Raw genomic sequence first — 25,235 nt, 5'->3', positions numbered from 1 at the left:
TATCCTCTTTAACTCTAATGTCTCACCATCTCTTCTTAACTTCCTGTTTTCTGGAAGCAGAAAACCAATTCAGTGCTGCTTTGTTGTTTAAACATGATGTCCCAATAGGTGGGACAGTCCTGAGGATGACAACAGTATGCAGCAGGGCATATGAACCGTATCTGAAGGAACAAAATCCATGTTCCTTGCTATTTCTATTTAATTCCCTCCAGACATAGATCAGGCTAAGGACATTAATCCCAATTTTAATTGCTTTTCTCTCTCATTAAGTTGTCTGTGTTAGAAAGCTAGATTCATCCAGCTGTGGAGAAGGGACATTTAAAATCTTTTTGATGTATTTAAAAGGAATAAACTGATATACAGCAAGAACTCTAGTAAACCTTACCATAAAAAACCTATTTTCCTTTCTTAGTTATCCTAGCAAAACTGTTTTAAAATTATTTTTCTTTCTCCTTATTCAGCTTAATGCTAAAATAAAGTTAATAGTGAACAGTGATCATTTTAATAAGCACTTCCAAAAGCAATTCACCCGTTCGAATTTTGGCTGTGATATTTGTACACATATAGTTTTAGTATTTATTGTTTATTTATTTATTCTGCTGTGGATCTTTTCTATGTTGAGAGGAAAAATATACCTTGGCCCCATGTTTGTTGAACTTCTGCTGTTGGCCTTTAGCCAATAAATTTTATCTTGTTTCTTTATCCATCTCTTATAATGGCTACTGTGATATAAAGAGTAACAACACATAAAACCTGGGCTAAGCAAATGTTAACTATGAAGTCTGAAAAGTTTGAAAGCATTGGGAGTGAGATTCTCTTTAAAAATATGATTTGAATTAATTCTGCTCATTCATTTTCATACTTGATCAAATACTTTTTCTTTCGTAAACCGTATCTTTTTTTTTCCTAAAATGATTCTAAGAAAACAGCGAGTATTTTTTTCACTGAATTTTCTACGCCTTGAAAATAAAAGGCATGGAGAGTCTAAGCCCAAATACTTCAGATTTTACAAATTTGTAAGCAACAAGGTCTTTATATAAGGCCTTCAATTACACTGTGGGCTATGGCACTAATCCGTTGCTTGGATTACAATTGAGTGTACACTCTGTGTCATGACAAGCCTGCACCCTGGATGACCTCGGCTGGGATGAATCCTGAATTCACAGAACCCTGTCACTCCATTTTGGTATCCAACATTGTGTCTGTGTGTGGAATTTTCTTCTGGACAAATGCAGCTCATATATCTTTCTCCTATTCAAATTGGGCTGGGCCCAGGAGGGGCTCATTTGTGATGGCTGATTTTGCTACATGAGGGAATAGACCCTGTGCCACTGCCCCCTTTCTTCCTAGTAATAACTTTCAGGATCCATGTGGCATCTGTCTGACTTTTGGCAAGGTCAGGATATACTCAGCTAAATAGAAATTCATTAGGAGGCCCAGATTAATCATTAGTGAAGACTTTCTCTGCTGATTTAGCTTCATTTCCAAGATTTGGATATATTTCCCCTTCCCTTTCCTCCCCCTCCTGTGGTAGCAAAATAAAGACAACCAACAGAGGCTTTTACCATATGCTTTTCTCTTGGTTTAATATTTCTGTCCTAGACAACCCCTGTATATGTACAATAATATGAGCAAAGCAGCAAATACCTCCAGAGGTCTATTGCATGTTTTACAAATCACCAACACCTTTTTTTTGCTCTTTATCCAGCTCGAAGCCTGGCTACGCGCCTCTGTACGTAATTACTCTGGGCACAGAAAGGAAGCTGAGGTTTTACCTGAGAAGCCCTTTAAGGATGCCACGTTCATCTATGTGTTTCTCCAAAAAGTAGAACTCACTTTCTGGAGGTAACATTCCCTTTAGCAACTTGTGATCCATAGATTATTGACACAAAATGCTGTAGCTGCTTTTTTGAAATGTTTATAGCTTACAAAGCCTGTGTGTGCTTATTCTAAAGAAATAATTACAGTTTGTCCTTAGGAGGTTTGTGACTTCCACACAGAAGAAACTTTTTTGCTGAAATGTTACCACCTCTCCTGTTCCCAGTCCAATTTCAGAAGAATCATGATTACGAAGGATGCAGTGTTGCAGTTGTGTTATTCTGCTAAGAGCCCTGTGAAAAGTAGATATTACGCAACACACTTCTCAGATGTTGAGATTTGTGTTTGTTTAAATTATGTTGTATTTTGTTTTAAAGCTTGTCTGTAGTCTTATATAAGGATTTCCACGGAACCAACATTTCTAGGAATAGTAGAAAAAATTCTGTCCTGGGTCTCAGAAGTGTAAAATTCCATTCCCAGCTATATTGCTGGCTCATCGAGTTTAAAAAGGTTGCCTAAACTCTCTTTTAAATTGTGTAAGAGCGCTGACTTTCTGCATAAAACACTTCACAATCGATGCAGCAAAACCCTACAAAACCATAAAAAATGATTGTATTTTCTATATGTTAGCTATTGTTTCAGTATTCCTGGAAATTATATTAATTTAATGCAAGGATAAGCCGATATAATTACATACCTACACTTCAAACAAGTATATCTCAAGAAACAAATTTTATTTGTTATGATTTATTTTTATTTCCAATTGAGCTCTTCTGGAGTGTAAATACATGCTGTACTTTACATGCTTCTATATTTTGATCTCTCCACAAGAAAAAGATTTGAAAGAAACTGCACTAGACTGACACAATAGAAAGGATACAGCAAAAAATAAAAATAAAATTAAGATGTTACTGTCTTCTCTATTACATAAAAATCTTTATTTCCTGTAGATAAAAGACTGCTGCACCATGCTGCTCATCTACCTGTTTTGGCATTCTCCACAACAACTTTTGAATCTGTTGGCTAATCTTGAATATGTTGAACAGAGAGGCAGAGCTCTTAATGCTAATTATGTTTCTACAATTTTCATGAGAATAGGCAACTACTAGGAGGTAAGAAATTTTGTTAATAGCTCCATTGAGAAAAAAATTAAAATGCAACTCATGCTTATTAGATGCCAAAGAATCAACCTGAGAACAAGCTATTATGTGTAATTCAGCCATAAAAAAATGCTTCAAGTGAAGTTTCTGTCTCGGTGGGTATTAGATATTAAAGAATTCAACCACGAGATATTAATCTATGATAAATCAGGCTCTGTTAGTTCTGATACCATAGAACTAAGGTTTCTCTCAAAATTGTCTTTCCTTTCATGAGAAACATCAACAACATAAGCAGACTTTTAATGCTTTTTTGGCATATCCATATCCAGGCAGTGTCTCCAAGGAACAGAAACTGATGACAAAGAAGCACAGAAGTTTTGTGTTTTTTTCCCAGCAATCCTAGTACAGAAGTGTTATACAGGAAATAGATTGTTTAAGTTGAGAAACACTGGAAAAATCAAGAAAAGTTCCGTTCACTTTTTTGGAAGTCGTCAATCTGAGCAGGTCAGTTAATCCAATTTTAAATTTTTTTTCTGCTGCTTCCAGCAGAGAAAAAGTGGGATGGGGAAGATATGTATTATGAGTCAGAAGCTGAAAGATAGCTAACTCAGAACAGAGACATGAAAACAAGCACTCCAATCTGAAGTTAAAAGCTATGTGGAAGGAGAGGTGTAGTTGAAGCCATACAAAGCAGTAGTTTTGGTAACAGCTGAAAGTCAACAAATCCATCACACACAGAATTAAGGATGTTATGGTTTCATGCAGTCTACTTCTGCCCTTTTCTTACATTTGAATCTATATTCTTTTGGATTGCTTTCCTCCTTCAGAAACATAAAGAATATGAATAGCCATATAAGTCAAAACAGAGAGTCTTCTCTTCACAATGACAGTGACTGAATGCATGGGGAAGAATATGAATGCTTCCCCCAAATATTTTCCTAGTCTTCTACTAATTATAGTTTATGGACTTGTTGAGCTGCATGCTGTTCCTATGCATTTAGTAATTCTTGGTGGATTTATGTTTCATGGACTTGTTCCAGATCCATATAAATACTCAACGTGCATAACTTCCTTTGGAGAGGAGTTCCACAGGTCTGTCACCCATGAACCTTTTGTTTCTTTGTTTTGAACCTAATACCAACACTTTATGGCTTTTGTTCTTCTTTCAGAAGAAAGAGTCAACAGTTTATCCCTACCCACCAGTCCATGTCACTCAATTTTGTAAACCACTACTAATCGTTGCTTTCCCAACCCAAGGACTCCTCACTGACCTGGTTGCTCTTCACGTGGAGTCCATTCTGTACACATCTACCCTGCCCTTCTCTCAGCATGTCACCATTCTAAACACTTTCTCAGGTAGGGGAGCTACAACTGCTCACAGTATTCAAGTTGTCAGTGAATCACAGATTTATACAGTGGTATAATGATGTTCTGTTTTATTGTCTTTTCCTTTCCTAATAATCTGGCAGCAGAATCATGTTTTTGACTGCTGGTGGGTATTGATAAGTAAAACTATTCATGCAGAAACCCATAACTTCTCACTTGTTTGTTCAAGTCTAACAAAATTGTTCAGCATAAAAAAGGAAAACACTAATAGCTTTGGATTTAACTTTGTTTTTTGCCTCTTACCCACCCTCTGAAGACCTGTCATAGGAAAGAATTAGAGTGTTACAGTAGATGTGTCTGAGGCCTGTATGCATAAAATTCATTTAGTAGACACTTTATATAAGTAATTAATTTGGTAAAAAAATATTTCATAGAAGTAGTAAATGGTATATTTCTTTGCAATTAAATCTTCCTCTCTTCTTTAGTAACATATTTTAATAATATCCACTTATAAAATTATCAATGGGTCCTGTAAATATAAGTAATTAAGCTTAAGGCTTACTGAATTAATCCTTAAAGTGTTTAATTTTTACATTTGAAAAAACTGTGGAATAATCGACTAATTATTATAATGGATTTGCCGTAGTCATAAGTTTACTTTGAGTAATAAATATAGGGTTACATAGCTGATTCTATAGCCAGAATTCTATAGTCTTTTCTGTCTTACCCTATTTAATCTTGTGCTAATTTTTTAAAAAAATGTTTACCAGATATTTAAAAAATATTTTCATTATTACCCCATTTTGTCAAAAAAGCTGAAAATGAAAATGTCAGCTTATGAAAACTGACAATATTTCACTTTTGCCCACATTCTCTATTTTCCTTTTCAGGAAAGATGGAAAAAGTAGGTAAACAAAACCCTAGCAGTTTAGTTTAGAAAAGTTTTTTTATATCTCATAGAAATTCTCACATTTTTCATCAACTCTGTTCATCTTTTTTATACTCACCAGCTTCAAATCTCTTTTTCATTTTTGAAGATTAGGTCTCATCCAAACTATTTTTTCCCTAGATTATTAACATCCTGTGTACCTCTCAGTCAAAGAAAATGAGGTTATATTCACATTCTGTTCTAGAGCCTTGAGGTGCAACAATTTCTTTTTTCCTTATGTTAATGCATGCATGACAGCCTTCTCTGATATGATGTGTCAGTGATGGACTGAACATCAGGTACCTGAAGAAATGCTCAGCTCAGACATCCCTTTCCTCAGCCTACTGACCCGTACCGGTAAATATCGACTGGGTGCTTCTTTCACACCAAACTTCAACATTTAGTATTTGCTATAGCTATTATGATCACGGACACCTCTGGTTTTCCTTAGCCCCTCTCTCATCCTTTTCAGCCTTATTGTTTCTTTCACCTCAGAATGGTTTATTTAGTCTTCAGACGTGACCCTGAGTAAAGTAATTTCTTATTCGTAGACTTTAAGACTAGAAAGGACCTGTGCTATCTAGTTTGTATTCCTGGATAAACAAATTCATGGAGCGTTACTGAATTAATTGCCCACCTGAACTAAAATATAATATCTCATTGACCAGCAGATGTCCTGTTACAGGAAAGCTGCTAGCACTGTTGGGAAACTGCTCTTGTGGTCAACTGCTGCTCTCACTGCACAAATTATCAAGCTCTTCTGCTCTGAGTTTTATTTTACCGTTGACTAATAGCTTCAAGGATCTTTTTATTATTTGCTGTCTGTTTTGTCCTAACAGATTCTGGTCAAACCACCCTGTGACTGGCTCTGGTTTGTAGATTTTGCTTCGAAGTGTCTCCCAGATAAAGTTTATAAAGCTTCTGTCCTGTAAGACACCATTAGAAATTCTCCCCTCTTTTACAATTACATTTGAGACACATCAGATGATAGCACTTATTTAGTCAGTATAGTGGTTGTCCCATTAAGCAGTGATGATTCTATATTTATTGAAGTAAAATCAAGTAAAATGCCTTGTATAAATATAGGTCATCAGTGGTTACCTTTCCCAACTACAAATCTTGTTAGAAAATAAATTAGTTTGAAATGAGCTAGTTTCCAAAAGCCCATGCTGATTGGATTCATCGATTCAGTTATTTATTATTTGAGCCCATAATTTGCTAGGATTAAGCTTATGGTGATGGGCCAGCAGTTACTCAGGGCATCTCATTTAGCCTTTTACAAAATGGCGTGTTTACTTAGTTTTGATCTTCTCAGACTTTCCTGTTGTTTCACAGCTCAACAATGTAGAAAGTTTTTGACTAGTTCTTCTAAAAGTTTTAGATGCAGAATTTTAAAATGTTGATTTGAGCATTTCTAATTAAATGTTTCTGTCTCTTTATTGGTCCCTTTACTTTTTCATCTGATAGGAGAATGGCAGTACTGGTATGATTCTATCTACTTTTAATACACTTGAACAGTCCTTATTTCTATCAGTCACTTTTCTGTCAGCTACTTAATCTTATCTATCTTCTTTTTATTTTTTAATCAATTGTCTGTATCATCATTTCTAACTAATATTATTTTCCATTTTTGTATTTTAGATGGCCATTGATATGCCTATATACACAGGGATATTAATGTAGTATACAGGTATAATTCATTTATAATAAAGTGTATTATATTTTAATTTAGTAAATGGAGAAAAATATATATATGTTTCAATTTTAATTTCTTTTTTTAAAATTATTTTTCAGGTGGCTTTCTTTTCTAACTGTGATATGTTAAACAGCTATTAAAATATTCTTCAATGATTCACCACTACTACTCATTGTATATTTTTCTATTTAAATTCCTTCTCTGAAGTGCCTTGTCTGATAATTATTCCCAGTTCTTATCTGGCAGCCAGTATGTATATATGTATATATATTTGTATGCAATATATCTATATGTATACAACTTAGATTCTAATTGAAAACAGCAAAAGTAACCTAAGTCAATTTTGTAATTAAAATAAACAGGCATAACCCTACCAAATTAGGATTTTTCTATGCCTAAAAACTTTTTTTTTTTAGTTACCTGCCTGAAGAACCAAAGTTACTCTTATATAATTTACCCCACTGATTTGGTATGAACGAGATCAAACTATATTATCTAAACTGAGATGATTAGCCATTACAGAGATTAGCAGTTTGCTGAGAACCGAAACTGAAAATTCACCTTGGTGGGTGTAGCAACATGAATTGTTGTTCTGGAAATGGCAGGAGAGAAATTTAACAGCATGAGGAACATTGAACAATAACTGTAATAAATACCATAGTTAGATTACCATTAAGTAGCAGAAACAGTTATTACATTTTTCTACTTCTCACCATCCTTGAGTTCTCGGCTCTTTTTTGGACATATATACTGAATGAAAATTTGGTATACTTCATTTTTTCTTGTTTAAAAATGCACCGATATTATAATTCTTTCATAACATTGTAGGTCATATACTAACAGGGCATGATTATTCTCTTAATGAAATGGAAGTCACTTAACCTTCAACCTCACGGAATTTAATATGCACCTGAGGAGTAGATTAATGGCCTGATAATATATCCCATTTAATGTCCCATTCCTTAAATTAACCAGCCCAAGCACTCATTGGGAATCTATCCAATAAATAAGTGAAAAAGGCAGCACCTGATATGACTGGTTAAGTACCTAATACTAAAGCATGTGTAAATAGAAAAGCTGTCTTTGAAGTTTAAATGCTATTTCAAAATCCATACTGTACTACAAGTTTTCTGGTAGCCAGGACTATAGAGGAGAGGTTCCTGATGTTTTGTTTGTAACGGGTCAGGTAACGAAAGGGATATCACTCTGAGCATTGCAATGAAAAAATTAACCGTAACTCTGATGCCTGTACATTCAATAAAGGCCCTCGAAGCGCAGAGCAGGGTTCCCTGTCTTTTAAGTAGACACTAGCGCTGATCCTGGTGTGGTGGGTGCTACCCTGCAAGAGACTGCTTTGCAGATGGACGAGAGCTCCTGGAGAAGTGATGGGCAGGAGGATGTGTCTGGAGAGTGGGGCCCTGGCTTTGGACCAGCAGAAGGACCTGGCCCGGCGGTGCCTTCGCCTTCCCTCCCTGTGCTGTTGTGGTCCCAGGGAGCATCACGTTCTCCCCAGGAGGCATGCGATCGAACGCTCCCTCTGCCAGCCACAGGGAACGGCTCTAAAGCCACATGTGGCACATAGTCCACACTGCGGAAACATCTGCTAGAAGTGTAACCCCAAGTAAATGTATTTACCCTACTCATTTAACAAGTATTATTACATATCGTTAAAAATTTTTAATATCTAACAGCTCAGCTCATGAGAGCCCCACCAGGACCTTTATAAATACCTACTTAGGAAAGAAGCTCTAAACCACAATCTAGATTACTGGATTGAAATATATAGAACAGTATTTGTTCATTTTGTTCTGCTTTCCTTGAACGTTCTTATCCTCTTCTCCCTATTGTTGTTAGCTCTTGTTAAATGCTGGGTGTGATATTGACAGGTTGTGGGTTTTTTTTCCTCCATATGCATCTGTTCAAAGATCAAATTTAGAATCTTATAAATAGCACTAAGCTCATCCCTGTTGAAGCAAGAGGATATTTTAGGTGTTCTCCAACACGTAAATTCAACGGACTGGAATTTTCATCAAATAACTTAAAAAGTAAGTAACCTTAACTCCAAATTCTTTTGGAAAATAATTTTATCTTTCTACTACACAGACTGTAGCATACCTGGTTAAGTAATTATTTCATTCCTTATAGTGACAGCAAAGAACATTAAAGATTTACTGAAACTGAACTATTGGGGTAGAGGTACCAACTAAAGATTTTTAAAACGTATTCCATGTAAAATCCTTATTGAACAAATGAATAACTGGTGTCCAATTTCAAATAAAACCACAGTAAATAGCTTAGTACAATTAATTTGTATTAATTCATATTTACAATGTAAAAATTATTTCTCTTCTAAATTTGAGAATCCTGCATGAATGGCCAGCAGTTAAGAAAATAAGAATAGCTTTTACTTTGAATGCTCTAGGTAAATGAAGGAATTGGGTCCCCACAGATTAGTCTGATTATGGGATACAATTTAATATGCAGATTATGGGATAGAATTTAATATGCAGCATTTCAAGGTCCCCGATGAAATACTAATCTTTATAACTTTTACCTTACACAGAGATTTGCAAAGATCTGTTCCATGAGCAGTGTGTGTTTGATAAATATAGAGCTAACTGTGAGAGTAACCGTGAGAGGAAAAGCATATTTTTGCCAATGGCATTTGAGAAGTTGGAAAAGAGGGCAAAAGTTAAGAAAATGGGAAATGTTAGGAGAGATTAATATCTTACATGAAAATCTAAGTAAATTGGATATGGTTATGGTTATCAGTCAGGTTATATAACTTCTCTGTGTGTTTTAAGAGCTTAACTCCATAAATGCTAGCCAAGTGGTGAAACACATGCATACATCTGTGCATTTACAGGCAAATCCTGCTCAGACTTTTTCCTAAATCACTGAAGAGCTTTAGCTGGCAGAAGAGAGGGCTCAGGGGCATCTCATCAATGAATATAACCACCTGATGGGAGGGAGTAAAGATGACAAAGCCAGACTTTTCAAAACCTGTTTGGACACGGCCCTGAGCAGCTGCCGTTGGTGACCCTGCTTTGGGCAGGGGGTTGGACCAAGCAATCCCCAGAGGGACCCTCCAGCCTCAACCCGTCGGTAGTTTGGGGACTTCCTGAGCCAAGGCATTGCTCCGAGCAGGTGTAATGTCCTTGCTGCCTGTGGCTCAGCATAAAGGTAACACTGAGGCAAAACAGAGCCGGTCCTTAATCTTGTGGATACTCTTACTCAAGGCATGGAATTACTTGTCTTGGTAGACCTGGCAATTTCAAAGCTGTTTTGTGGATTTATTTTCAGCCATGCTAATAACATAAAAAGCACCTAGACCAAATCTAAGGATTAATGAAATTATCTTTGCAATTTGAAACACTCTATAATGCCAAAAGGTACATGATATTTTACAGAACTAATGTTCTTCATTTCTTATGTTGCTTATATATCACCCAGACAACCAGTCCTGCCTACACACAGGATATGTGAAATGGGCCCAGTGTGTGCAAAATTCAGATAGTTACAAGACCAGGAAGGACCCCATCCTAGGTTAGTCGCAACATAGAAGGGAAAGCAGACAAGTTGTTCCTTTTTTGATCTAATCAGTCCATACCTACAGAGCAGAGCTATGGGTCAGCAAGAATGAACGATGCGTGTCTTCATTCCCGCTGTATTTTCTTTACTATCCAACCAATCATTTGGTATTCTGTCCTCTTCAAAGTCATGTAGCTAACCAGTGAGAATGTTTCTCTGGAACTCCTAATACGCCAGCTACAGTGTCCTTAAACAGAAATCACAAATTCTGTTAATATATTTGTATTTTCCTATTGTTTTATGATAGTCATATATAATATTGCAAAACATAAATAGCTGAAAATAGTAATTGGTTTTGAAACCCAAAATACTTCTTAAAAATATTAATTTCTAAGCATTCAGACATGGCCACAATTTTCTTTTAAAATAGGAAAATGAACTGTTTAAAACAATAGTTTACTTGATATATATCTTCCAAAATTACCTCAGATATTTTTGGTAACACTAACAAGAGAGGAAGTCTTGTATACCACTTGTAAATTAATATATAGTAATTAAAGATAACAGGAAATTAATTTCTATTGTTATAACAAATTAAAGTAAGGAGTCCGTTATTGTCACTTCCTTATCATGAGTTTATGTGGATTCTCTTGAGTTTGTGGCTTTAAGTGTTATTGTTTTCATTTCGATTTAGCACAGTTCAAAACAATAGATATTGGCTTTTCCAAAGGCTATTTTATCAATACTTACAATCTTTTTTTCCAATCAGAATGTCAAATTTTGAGCAGTTTCACTTCGACTTTTACCAATCCAACTATACCATAGAGGACCAGGAAGAAGGTTACAATAGTTATGGATCTAACGAAAACCCCTGTGAAAGCAGAAAGTAAGTATGCTACCAAAAAAAAAAAAAAAAAAGAGAAAAAAGGCAATATATCTCAAAGCGCAAATGAAATGAATTACAAAAACCAGCATGCAATTGCCAAAAAAGGATTGCATAATCAATACAGTGGAAGTTTAAGTGGAGAAATACAAGCCATAGCAGTAGAAAGACAGGAAATATCTTAGTATTTCTTTTTTATATATATATTTTTTAAACCTGTTGGTGACTTCCGCCCAGGGAAGAGGGACACTGAGGGAAAGAAGTTCTGAGAGTTTCCCCTTAAGGAGATTTCTACATGACGGTGTGATAGGAGGCTGGGTGTTGCTGCAGCTTCCCTGTTCAGCAGCTGATGGATCTGCCTGGCTTCAAGTCTTGCAGAGGGGGATGAACAGCAGGAGACCAGCTCAAGCCAACAGTGTTCCTCCCAGCCACGCATTCAGGCCTCCTGGCAAAAAAACTGTGCCCCACAAAGGTATTTATTCACCCCTGCCCATGGTGCCAGTGCTCCAGAGAGTCTGCGCCAATCCTCTGGAAAATCTCAGGAAATAAAGAATGGGTTTAGTTAAACCACTGACATGCAAATCAAAAGATGAGAGATTGGCTTTAGCTCTCCCTGTGAGTTCCTGGGCTGTTCTGTGTTATATCCTTGCTATTTCCCAGGTTTCATCTGTTTTTTTCATTTTTAGTATCAGCCTTTTTTGATGTCACTGGCTGTTACATACATATTGGTTTCAGTCAAATGAGAGTTCAGACTTGGTTTATGCCTTCTGGTCATACAGAAATAAAATAATATATAATAATAATTAGGGAATCACAGAAAATAAAGCAGGAAAGAGCTTCAAGAGATCATCTAGGCTTTACCCAAGGCAGAATTACTTATAATAAAACCTTTATTTATAAAGGATTGGGTTCTGTGCTACTTTTATATGTATGGATGTTACAGGTTATTTACCTAATTGGAGTGACTGAGCTTCATGTTATTAATGTGGGTTTTGGGGCACATATTGCTAGAAATTCTTTAAGCTCTCTCTCAGATTCAAGAAAAAAAATAATCTAAATATATGGCTCTTTCATTAGCAGTATGGACATATCTGAGGAATGTCACTAGGCTGCTTGGTTGAAAAGTCAGGTGTGCCTAAATTTGTGTGTGCCCTCACAGCTCCTAAATTCCCCTTCCCCTCACCCCAGCCTGGGGGCCTGCGCTGTGCCGTTGCCTGAGCTGGATGCGCGCAGAAGTGGGTGTGATGGGCTGCAATGTGCCAGCACGCCGGCAAGGAGCCCTGCCTGGTTTCAGAGGGGTTTGCAGTGAAGGGAAGCAAAGCCATGGTCAGCAGCTCAGCATTCACTAAATATGGCGGATGCCATGCCTGAAAAATTTCTAAATTCCCCACATTGAAAACAGGTGAAAGTTTAAACCATGGCACACAGATGAGCAGCTTCAACTTTGTTGAAGTTGCTCTTTTCCATTACTTGTTTTGCTGTGATTTGCTTCTTGTCCTAGGAGTCAGGCAGGAGAGCAACCTCCAGCTGGTGCTTTTGCCCTGTCAGAAATGCTTCTGTCCTCTCAGAGTTACACAGGTCAGATTTTGCAGCCAGCGTACAGTCCCGACGTTCTCTCTCATCTTAGTTACACTGACGGATTTGATGAGGAACCTCCTTTGCTGGAAGGTAAAAATAAAACCACGGACAATGTGCATGGCCAGCTAGTGGCAGCCACTAGAGAAACTGCAGCAGAGCAGCCAAGGCTGGCTGTACCAGCTTCAGCCAACAGCCCCTGGCCTGCAAATCTATATTTTCTTTGAATTTGCCATGGATTCATTCAGCCTTATGGCCCATACAGCAGATACCTTACTACCACTAGATGACAGCATAACAATAAGTTTTGCATTCATATTTCCAAATATTTTTTCCACTGTGTGTTTATCTTGTGTACATATTGGAACATCTATAATTAATAAATACTGATAATAATCCTTTTTGCATATCTAGTAATAAATTTAATAGTTTGAAAATGCTAAATAGCTTGTTTCAGTAGGAGAGAAATTGAGAAAGCTCCTTTCAGCTTCAATTAGTTGATAGTTTAACTACAGGAACAATATCATTCTTTATGATGATTGAACCATCCTGTATGCTAGTGGCTGATTTTGTAGTTTACAAAATACTTGTGCTACATTAAAAAAAAAGAGGAGAATTTGTCTGTGATTATTTCAGCACAATGTAAAAAGAGCATATTCACCCTGCTTTTGCATGCTGGAAGGCAAGTGGAGTTTTTACTACTTAAAAGGTACTACTACTGCCTTAAAAACAGCAAGATCAGTGTGATATAAGTAACTGTTAGATCTCTATCTCTCAAACTTCCAAGCATTTAACTCCACAGGCAGCCCACCCTGTGAAAAGCATGTTGAAATACAACTGCTTCTGATCCGCAGGGCTTCAGAGGTGTTCCTGTCTGTGTACCACATAAATCTGACCAAAGACACACATTTTAATACAGAATAACTTTATTTATATAAATAGTTTTGGTTCAGCTCAAGAAGATGGATTGGTGGAATAAGGTAAAGACTTGGCTTTCCAAACAGATCTAACACATTGTCAGTCTTGGTAATTCTGGCACCCGGTTCTGAACCTAACTTTTCCCTTGCTGGAGCATCTCAGGGAAGATGATTACTCTTGCAAGCTGAAGTGTTTCTGCAGAAGTTACAAGAGAAATCTTTGCTCAAGTAACGTTAGTGGCAGAATTCCAATCTTTCATGGGGAAGAACTTTATTCTGTTTCTAGGAGTCCTCAGTAATTATTTTTTAAATGCAAAAAAGGCTTATAAAGCACTGCACAAAGTGTTAATAACTTGCCTTGAAGGTAAGAATGTAATTTTTATGTGCCTCTGGCAGTTCAGGCTTAAGACACGTCTCTTGTCAGATTTGCCAGAATTAAAGCATGTATCTCTGTCCTCGGTGTTCTAGAGTATCTTGAATTCTACAGTTACTGTTAATTAGCATATCTTTCAATATTTAAGTTGGTGTGGCATTAGATATATGTGCTTTAAACATAGGAGAAACAAATATTAACTCAAAAATGCTGAGGGCATTTTTTGTTTCACTGCCTAAAATTGGATTTAATAAATTAATATCCCAATTTAGAATCAGAGCTGACTCAAATATACTGGGTATGTAGCAGGGACAGCACGTTCCTACTGCGGAGTATGTCACTAAAGTGACTAATTTGTTTGCTTGTTTGGGGTTTTGTCGTACCTAATGGGTTTCTGTAAAAGTGGTGTTTTCTTGTGAGCAATTAACAATCTTGGAATTTCTTGTTGCAGAACTTGGGATTAATTTTGAACATATATGGCAAAAAACATTAACAGTTCTCAATCCAATGAAGCCTGCAGATGGCAGCATTATGAATGAGACAGACCTCACCGGACCCGTGGTTTTTTGTTTGGCCCTTGGAGCAACATTGCTGCTGGTAGGATGTGGCAGATACCTTGAGAGATTTCTTTTCTAACCAGTTAATGTCTAGGTGATAATGCATGTGAAGTTGCAGAAGATATAGTACTGGCATAAAATGAGTCATTTGCTGCCGTTTGTTCTGAGATTATATATTAAAAAGTCTCCTTGTTTTGAAAGTACCTGCATAAAGTTTAAATGTAATGTAGGTGTAATATGTGAAGTGATGTATTACTTCCAGTAGAAATAAAAGACCACGTCATTTTTTGGTGTGGGATTTAATATGAACAAAGGACAGATCTGTGCAGTGTATATTCTGGGGAGGCTCTGAACACCTGAACCATAGCAGGGTGCGCTGGGTAAGGACCTAACAAGAAGGTTTTGAAGGAGGAAGTAAAAAGTCATAGCAGATCAGCACAGTTTTTCTGACACTCTTATAACTGTTCTGAAATTATCTTCTCTCAATGTTATTTTGGGGAGTGCATAGATATAAAAATAATTATTTAACTAAAATAATTTGAAAAATAAAATAGAAACAGCCTCCTCCCTTCCACCTTGAACTTGCAGTATCTTCCTATAAATTTTGCTGTTGCTTTCTTAGTTTATATTCTTTTTCTACATCATCTGTTAAACAAAATATGGTAGCCTGTGTTTAACCTTTTTCCGCTTTATGAATATAGCTTTCCTACAGGAGGAAAGTTGAACAGGGATTGTACAGCACTCCAAATTCATCTATTTATCAGTGACAACAGGGGTCTCCAGTGCTGCTGAAGCACAGCTCTGATTGTCGGCAGCAATTTATCAGACAGGGATAAGGTGGGACCATTCTGGGAAGGGCTTTACTGCTCTGCAACTGAGATGAGAGAAACGGGGCTCTAATTCTCCATTTCCTCTGTGATAAATAGTGCTGAATCAGAAGACTCTTGCAAGATCTTACTCAATTTGTAATGTCAGTGCAGTACCTTGAATGTGCAAACTGCAGTATAAATGGCAAGTATTGTTATTATTTATGTCCCTATAAAAATAAAAATCTTTTAGAAGGGTGGAAGAGGCAGGAGGAAAGGGAATAAAAGGAAAAGAATGTGGGAAACTAGAGAACACAGGCTATTTTCCACCTAGAGAAATAAAGGTATGAGGGGAATAAAAGGAGAAAGTGTTGAATTGATTATAATCAGGAAAATTGAAGGAAAGCTAAAATAAAGAAAGAATGAAAAAAAAATTGTTGCTGTTGATTTTGCTCCCTGAACAGCCAAAAATTATAATGAATATTAAAGTACTGTTCTTGAAATAAAGTACTTCAATTACCATATTTATTCTAGGATATTAAGCATTTTAAATGTCATTAGAAAAACAACTACTTTCAATGCTCCAGTTTTAGGCCAGCAGAACTTTGCTGACACAGTCTAGCGGTTTTGTGCCACAACTTCAGAGCAATAAGTCTATGGGTTTTCCATGGGCCCTCTTATAAATTCAGACTGCTAGTTTTATCTTGGATGCATTTGAATACTAAAGAGGCTCTTCAGCTGTGTAAGCTATGATATCCATCTATACTTGACTAATTCTCTTCTAATAGCACCAGGAACATAATTTGGTTGACAGCGTGTTTCCAAAAATAATTTATAAATTTTATTTAGTTTCAGCTTTTTAACTATGGAAAAATATGCAAAGATATTCTTCAAATGGCAGCAGTTCTCTCAGAGCACAGAGAAAAAGAGGAAAGGATTGTTAGTCTGGCAGCAGGACTTGATCTTCCTCATAGTGGCGTAAACCAGGGCAGCTCCATTGAAGACAGAGAAACAACGGCAGTGCGAAAGTTAGCAGAAGCCCGAGTCTCAGCTGCTTTGCATTTTACATAGTCATTTGTACGAAATCAGACTTCCCCATCCACTCTAAGGATAGTAGTAACCACTGTAGGCAGATGCAAACAAGCGCACAAAGCCTGACTTTCTTCTAACCTTGTTCCTTCCACAGGACAAATTTAGCTCTTTTCATTCATCAAAGCCTGACAGACTAATCAAGCCTGATTCTGTTTTTGCTTACATCACTTTGAATTGGGAGTATTCCTATGTGTGTGAGTCAATATATTTACATATGTTAAGGAAGACTAGAATTGGAACCAACATGTTCAGCTGCTTTTTTTTCCTCTCTCATTCTCCTTCACCACAAATCAAACATTTCACCAAGTGGAGATTTCAGTTAGCTGCTAGTGCTAGTGCTCCCTTCATCTCTGTCTCAGTAATTTCTTAATCTTAAACGAAACTGCTAAATATTGCTGTGTGGAATAATTAAATACACTGAGACAAACACTCTAAAAGCTTGTAGCTGTTGTTGCAGCTGTTTGAGACAGAGCTTTTCTTAGTCAATCTGTAGTAAAGGCTGCCCCAAACCATTGCAGATGTTAAACTTACTACCAACTTTAATGACTGAAATTGTAATTGGTAATAATCTGAGCTAGTATTGCTCTCCCGCAATATCTCTAGCTATCATTAATTTTATTTGGTGAAGAAATTTTTCTTTATTAATTTATACCAGTAGTATGCAAATGCCAGCAAAGGACTCTGTACCTAAAGAGGAAGACTTCTTATGCTGTTAGTTCAGGAATAGAGTGTTCCTTTACAGTGGAATGCACTGGCAGGGAAAAGGCCAACACTCGGGATGTTGTGAAGATATAGGCAACCTGGCTCTACCTCACCTAACCTTGAGGACTGGAACCAGAGGAGACCTCAGCAGTGAGCCAGGTCAAGCTGAGAACAGGGTAATAGTGATGATGTAGTGACAGGTGTTATTAACTGAGGCTGCCTTTCACATAAGCATGCACTGCTCTCCAACTGGAGCTGGTAAGCTGTCAGAATCTGCAACATGAGTACTTTCAGGTTGTGTCCTCTCTAGATTAGGCTCTCTCCACTTTGTTGCTTTATATCTGTCCAGCTGAAATACTGCTGGCATCCAGTGATCACTTTCCACCCAAATGGATACATGAAGCAGCGAATCAGGGTCCTCAAAGATAGTTGGTTTCTCTCGGGTTTTGTTAGAATGTATGGATGAGTAAAGTAGGAGATCTCAATCTTCCCTGATCATCATGGAGAAGATAGCTGTAAATATTGCAAACCATGAAAAAAGCTTCAATAATATTTCCACTTTATCTAACATAAGGGAATCCAACCATAAACTGAAAAATTATCAGGAAACTGGGACCCTCTATTAGTTTTGATTCTCATGTGGTTTATCATATTCAATATCTAATGTGTGCAATATATAGATGTGTGTATGCACAAACACACCTGTGTTTTAAGTATGTATATATGTATTGTTATGTGTTAGGAAGGTGATGCATTGTGGCCCTTCATTTGGGAAGTTTATTCCATGATCCTGAGTTAAGGGTTGAATGCCAGGTTTGAGCTTTCTCCTTCACAAATGCATGTCGTCTTTAGGATACAAAGTTTCAACACAAAGCAAACAAACCGGTCTTCATCCCAGTCTCTATTTATTTCTGATGTATAAATGTTTATTTCTGATATATAAATGTTTATTTCTGATGGACAGATGTGAAAATGACAGTATTGCATAGCTGACATTCAGTATTTCATTTGTCAGAATTTTGAGTAGAGAGAAACAATATTTAACAGTCTTTTGTGAGAGTTCATTTTTGGGAGTGAACAATGCCCTCATGCCTGGAGGTGATCCTTCAAAATGATGGCAGGAGATGAAGAAATCGGTGGTGCTGTGGCCACTGTTGCCTGTTGTACCAGCTTTGTGTATAAATTAGAAAACATCAGGTTCCAGGCTGTCAGGCTGGTACCTTTCAGAGGCACTAAATTCACACAAAGGAATAAAACCTAGAAGAAAAAAACACCTGGGGATTTTTTCATTCATTGGAACAAAAAAGAACACAAGCTGATAGTTACTACTAAGGTTTATGTTGAAATGAACATGTTGTATTGATCTAAACACAGAGGTGTGTCTTTCTCATGGTAGTCAAGGGGAAGAATGGACACATTCACTCTGAAAACCAGCATACTTTCAGCAAAATTTTACTTATTTTTTGCAGGCCTGATTAAAGATAGAGGTTTTGTAATAAAACGTGAAGCATATCAAGTAAATGAGATCATCATTTTACTTAGGACACTTTTCTACAGCCCCACGTACACCTATTGGAAAGATTGTTCCTGGCACTAAAATGTGTTTTCCATAATTTCTTCTCAGTTTATTACCAGTTAGACCTTCCCAAGTCTCCCCAACTAATTCCTGTCCTGTTCAGAGCCAAATGACAGTACGACTGAGAATCAGCCTTATAACTTTAAATTAGCGACAAGCACATTCTCACAATTGTACCTTGGAATTTTTTGATGCAAAAATCACCCAAAAGTATCAGCTGTGATTTACAATTGAACCAAAGTAGGTGAAGCAAAGAGAAAGTGCCAACAAGAAAAAGGAACAAACCTAGTGCTTGCCTTCTGTCTTCTCCCAACACTTTGCAGTCACTTGCTCACTTCTGGTGCTTCATGCTTACTCATATTTATTCCAGGCAGGAAAAGTCCATTTTGGCTATGTGTATGGCATGAGTGCCATTGGGTGCCTTGCTATGCATGCCCTACTGAACCTGATGAGCGTCCCAGGGGTCTCACATGGCTGCGTTGCAAGTGTCTTGGGCTATTGCCTGCTGCCCATGGTGATCTTGTCCTCTTCTGCAGTCATCTTCTCTCTACAGTAAGTACCAGTCTATGGCAACAGGAATCGTGTCATAGAACCACAGAATCATAGAATGGTTTGGGTTGGAAGGGACCTTAAAGATCATTTAGTTCCACCCCCTGCCATGGGCAGGGACACCTTCCACTAGACCAGGTTGTCAAAGCCCCATCCAACCTGTCCTTAAACACTGCCAGGGAGGGGGCAGCCACAACTTCTCTGGGCAACCTGTTCCAGTGTCTCACCACCCTCGCAGTAAAGAATTTCTTCCTAATATCTAATCTAAATCTACCCTCTTTCAGTTTAAAACAATTACCCCTTGTCCTATCACTAGGGATAACATTTTTAAACTGAAAGAGGGTAGATTTAGATTACATTTAGAATCATATGGAGGACAGTGAGTTAGAAGGCTGGTGTTATGCAAAACATTTTGTAAATGATTATGTAGTGAATTTTGACTTCTGAAACTGTGAAGAAAAACACATTTTCTTTGTGTGGGTAGGTGGAAATGGACAAAACTGAACTGTGTTTGATATACACAGGGTGATATATATTCGTTTTTAATAAGTCCTTGATTCCACTGTTTCCTACTTGGACTAAGAGTGGCTTTGATTTTTGCAGCAGCCCCAAATGTGCTTTTTGTTTTGCAGAGCCAACAGTGGCCAAACTCAGGTATCAATGTTAAAAGCAACTCCCAGACTTTGGTTTTATATAGCTGGTTCTCTTGTTCCTTTTTTGTTCATAGTATCAGGCTCCCATCCTCATACTTCTTTTTCTTCTGCAGGCTGACTTCTGTGTGACAGAATGAAATAATCAGTCAACCCTTAATGATTTGGAGCATTAGGCCAAGTGTTAGAAGCAGTAGGGTCATATACTCTGAGGTATAGTTGTGGTGTAACTGAAAACCTGAAAATAACTTTTAAAAACCAAATGTGTGGTGGCGTATGTATCTGTGCGTGTGTGGGGGAGTGTTCAGTAATATGCCCATGAATAGGAAATTTGTATGCAAGCCTCTCCTTCCTCCTCATTCTCTAAGCCTTTTGAGATACAGACTGTGTTTACCTCCCTGTTCACATACAGCAAAGTACAAGGAAGCTCCAGGTCTTGCCTGAGGGCCTTGAGCAGTACTTTTGTCTGTTGTTAACACATTATTAATAATGATTCTCCTCCTTAGTCTTTGTTGTTCACTCACATTTTTAACTCTCCAGTCTGTAACATATGGGACTTGGCAGCTGATGAATAAGAAAGCATCTCTGTTTGTTTTCTTTGGAAAAAACAGCAATTTTATGTATGTATTTATTAGTTTTTTAAGGAAATTATATACTGGGATCAACATTTTGGCACAATCCTTGCTCTGTGTTTCTGTGGAGCTATGATGGGTTAACCTGACCATATTCCACGTATTGAAGTGTTTCTGAGCTGTCATCGATGAGATGAACAGTAGTGATACCGAAGAAGCCGTTCATTTTCTGTTCTCCTACACTTCCCATATTTTCTTGATTAACCTGTTTAATAATCCATCCTAATAAAAGGTTCATAATCGTAGGACAGATGGGGCTAACTCAAAACCAGCTGTTACAACCGTGCAGGGTACTGTTGTCTGTACAAGGAATCCCCAAGCACACACCACACGTTTGTAAGATGCTGCAAATTTACAGAAAACACACCTTTTGAAGATCTGTAAATGCTGTACTCTGATAGTCTTTACAAAATTAAACTATTATTTGTGAAATTAATTGATAGCATTAAGTGCCTATCTACAGGATTCTGCAGTCCTTTCTCATTCACTATATGAAACTGCTTGAACACAGCAAGTACCAAGGTTCACTGTTAGGAACATCCTATTAAAATTAAGCGTCAACTTTTAAATCCAACATGTGTTTCATTATTTTTAATTTAAAAACTTATTTAAAATGGCAAAGGAAAGACAGCAATACATGCATGATTTTTTTCCTAATATTTGTAAAAATGTTATTTCTGTCCATTTCAAATTGTCAAGAACTAACTTCAATGTTTGTTTTCACAGAAAATATACATAAAATACTGCAAACGTCTATTGCAAAGTTAGATGCTAATCCAACATTTTTCGATTTTCATTATTAGGTATTTCACTGTAACTGAATAAAGTGAAATATGGAAACTATTGGGTGCTGAATGGTACCAAAGAGAAGACCAGATCCCTTATGCAAGCTTGCATGGAACCAGACTGTCTCAAAGCTTTGTTTGTGCCCATCTATGCTGATAGCTTGTCTGAGCCAAAGCTGATTATGCCACCTTTCTGGGAGAAACATCAGCAGACTTTTTTCCTGGAAAAAAACAACAATTCTTTACTATCACTTCCCTGAACAGAGTGGACAAGCCATTTCCTTGACTAAACAGTGAAGGAAATGAGTGTAAGAGTGGAGAAAGGAATTCTTACACCCAGCCGGTGCAAAGGACCCATTTGGTGACCGTATCTGCAGGTTGTGAGAGAGAGGAGTGGAGAGGGTCCACTCATGTCTGTCCCCCCAGCTCAATCTCATGCCAGTACACCCCAGTCCTCTTGGTCACTGTGAATGTGACATCTGCCTTTTGCCCCTCTCCCATGCTTGAGGATTTGGCCCTCATGGACATGCCAGACACAAGCTCTCTGCTAAAGCCAAACCATTCCTTTTGGCAGTAACGTGCTGTTAGATCAAGGACTGAATTTATAAGTGCACAGAAGTATCTCTTGGCTCCAATATGATTTTATGTCACCTTTCCATGCTGCTCACTGCCAGTCCTGGAACAAACCATGAGAGGCCATTGGACTCTCAGAGCAAGGCAGAACAACCACAGCTCTATATTGTACTACCTTGTGATAGCCCCCTGAAGAGTCATTATACTAGCTGAAAATTGTCATTGCACAGTGTGTTCCTGTTACATCCCATCCCTCTGCCACCATAGGTACCTGCTCAAAGAGCCATCCCTACCAGCTCTAAATTTCTGGCTGTTTAAGTGAGCATCTTCACACCTCCACTTGGAGCAGAGGCCAGGAACATGGTTCACAGAGCCCAGTGTCATTTCCCTGAATGCCACTGTATAGGTTTAAAGGAACATTTAAACTGAGGATATTAAATCACATGTCTTTAATGTTTTATTTTTAAAGGGATGAAGTTGCAATGAGGTGCTGAGTCACCTTAAAATCAATTCTCTCCTGTCTCCCCTAAAGTCCCAAGAGCAGACAATACCGAGTACCTTATTGACTTGGAAACCGGATTGCCAAGAAATGAACTATTTCATGTGATATGACTGCATTAAGTAATCTAAGTCAATTAAATAAGGAGAGGTTTACTCATCATGGTTTAATTGCAATAATAATATTAGTGGCGATGATTTCTAATAAATGGACCTAAGTAAGTATATGTAGTCTGTTTCTCACTTCTGGTTCTCTTTTGCTGATACTTTGGAAGACTGGGGCATCAGGAAGTCCTTTAGCAAGTGGCAGAGGTTCATTCATTCTCAAAGTCCTTGAGACTGACACAGTGAAAGTGTGTAATGCAGCCAATCTCATTAGGTACTTGTCCTGGTTTCATGCGAAAAAATTTATAGAATCAAGTTTCTGTTAGATTTTTGTTTCAGTTTGTGGCCAGCCATGGTGATCAAGGCCATTAGCAGCTAAACCCAGGGCAGCTGACCCAGGCTGGCCCACTACAAAAGGGAAAGCTGCTGGGGGTGGGTGGGGTGCGCTCTCGCTCTCTCTCTCTCTCTCTCTCTCTCTCTCTCTCTCTCTCTCTCTCTCTCTCTCTCTTCTTTCTTTTCTTTCTTCTTTCTTTCTTTTTTTTTTGGGGGGGGGGTGTTCTCCCTTTTCCTTATGCTCAACGATTGCCATTCCTGGAGCAACTTGCCAGTGCCCTATAGATAAGTATAATTTTGTGTGTTTTGTGTTGTCATTGATATTGGTTTCTTTATTTTATTAAATCTGTTTATTTTCTAACCCATGAGTCTCTGTTCTTTTCCCAATTCCCTTCCTTGGTCAGGGAAGGGACACTGGGTGAGAGAAAAACTGTTTATTGTTTAGCCCTGGATGTGGGCTAAATGAAGACAGTGCTTCAGCAGCGTATTGCGTGCATGATCTCATGCATTTTACAGAAGCAGGCTGCAAATACAGAGTGCAAATTAAGCATATGTGAAACATTATTTATTGGTAAGATTTTGTTCCTACAGGGTTTAATAGCGAGCTCTCTGTAATCTGCAGGAATATTTGAGTGGGCTTTTGACCATAGTAGCATAATCATTAGTTCTCCAGGCCACTCTGTGCCTGTGAGGTGGCAGAATGTAACTTCAGAAGGGCCCAGCTGTCACCAACAAGCAATGTGGAAAGCCCTTGTCCTTTCAGTGAGTGGAGAAGGATGCCAGGATAAGCAAAACATTTTTTTCTCAGTGGGTTTCTTTCCATCCCTTACTTTCCACTCAGTGTGCACCCTTTTTTTTAAAAGACCAGGTGAGTTTTCTCCTGGGAGGCAGTCAATACCTTTCTACCTGGTCAGGTGAGGTGCCTCTCCCCAGAGTCGGAGGCACACTTAGAACCTGTGCCCTAGGTTACAAAAATGCAACCCTTCCAGGTCGTCAGTCTGCCTAATGGAAGAGTAGGTCTGTAGTGTCATTTTAGATCCTAACAACTTCTACAAGATGATTTTGGCTGCAATAGGATCTTTGCTAACTTTAAAATTGAACTTCAGTTGCTGCAACTGCTGGAACTGCAGAAGATTTATTTGGAAATGCACTTGTCCTTTTAGCAGTACTACTGATGAAGCTGCTGCTTTTAGCCATGCTGAAGAAATTACTTTTTTTTTTTTTTTCCCCTGTTACTATTTAATTTGTTTCTCAGGCTTGACTTTCATTATGTCAATCAGTCCTTGGTTCTTACCTTATCAATAGCAAGTTGCTAGACATGAACTTGAGTTTGGTAAGATTTGATGCTACATTTACTAACAAGTGGACTCTGTCTTGTTTCTTTTGTTTTTTTCCTAGGGGGATCCTGGGAACTTTGTTAGCTCTGTTTATTATTGGATGGTGCAGTTTGTCAGCCTCCAAAATTTTTACCTCTGCATTGGCTATGGAAGGACAGCAGCTTCTTATCGCGTACCCGTGTGCTTTACTCTATGGACTTTTTGCACTTCTAACATTTTTCTGAGATGTATTTTCTGGTAGCCTTATTAGAGTCTGTTTATGGTTGTTGGAGGGGCAAGGGGTTATTTACTTATTTTTAGATTGCCTAGAGTTGCATTATGTTCCATTAACAAAATTAGATTATATGACTTACCTTTTGTTTGCCTAATGCCTGATAATGAAATAAAAAATCAAGCTAACAGGTGGATGACTGCAGTAATGATGTTTTGAAAGTCTTACATCTTAAAGAAAAATGTGTATTAAGAAGGTCATAAAAGTGAAAAACCATTAAATAAATGAAAATTAAAAAAAAAATTTTCTGTGTGTTTAATATATAATACGTATACTAGAGAATAACTGGAAAGCAATAATGTAAATATTTAATAGACTTAGTAAATCAAGTGAAAATACAAATTTATTATTTTTTAAAAAACCCAGCTTGCCATCTTATATGATTATTAATTAATATCCAGAATTCATGTGTGGGTTTGGGTTTATTTAACAGAACAGTGAGTGGCCCTGCTTTGTGATGAAGAATTATTCAAGAGTAGGTTGCTACAACAGAAGGAGGAATGTCATCTTCTTTCTTTTTTTTTAAAGAGGTGTTGCTGTCCAAAACACTATTGTACTGTGTGTAATGTACAGTAATGTTATATTTTAAAATTGCCACTAAACCACTGCCTGCTGTCACTGC

At 37.5% G+C, this 25,235-nt stretch overlaps 1 protein-coding gene across 5 annotated transcripts; it reads left to right on the top strand.

Annotated features, from left to right (window-relative positions):
- Window positions 1-8,822: 8,822 nt before the first annotated feature.
- On the top strand, window positions 8,823-24,823 carry YIPF7 (Yip1 domain family member 7). Of its 5 annotated transcripts, none has more exons than XR_011048400.1 (7): window positions 8,823-8,913; window positions 11,169-11,285; window positions 12,784-12,950; window positions 14,599-14,744; window positions 19,251-19,432; window positions 20,196-20,292; window positions 21,515-22,792. XR_011048400.1 is itself a non-coding variant. In XM_068403445.1 (7 exons), the coding sequence occupies exons 3-7, from the start codon at window positions 11,170-11,172 to the stop codon at window positions 24,564-24,566; spliced, it is 774 nt and encodes a 257-aa protein (XP_068259546.1). In that variant the 5' UTR covers window positions 8,844-8,913; window positions 9,735-10,051; window position 11,169; the 3' UTR covers window positions 24,567-24,823. The 5 variants fall into 5 exon arrangements, 4 of the variants coding, with proteins under 4 accessions (XP_068259545.1, XP_068259547.1, XP_068259548.1 ...); XM_068403445.1 differs by lacking the exons at window positions 20,196-20,292; window positions 21,515-22,792 and adding exons at window positions 9,735-10,051; window positions 24,404-24,823 and having other exon boundaries at window positions 8,844-8,913; XM_068403444.1 differs by lacking the exons at window positions 20,196-20,292; window positions 21,515-22,792 and adding an exon at window positions 24,404-24,823.
- Window positions 24,824-25,235: the final 412 nt, after the last annotated feature.

This window comes from Nyctibius grandis, chromosome 6, assembly GCF_013368605.1.
Source record: "Nyctibius grandis isolate bNycGra1 chromosome 6, bNycGra1.pri, whole genome shotgun sequence".
Classification (NCBI taxonomy): Eukaryota; Metazoa; Chordata; class Aves; order Nyctibiiformes; family Nyctibiidae; genus Nyctibius; species Nyctibius grandis.
Note: the sequence above shows the minus strand (reverse complement) of the source record. Positions and strands in the feature narration are given on the sequence as shown.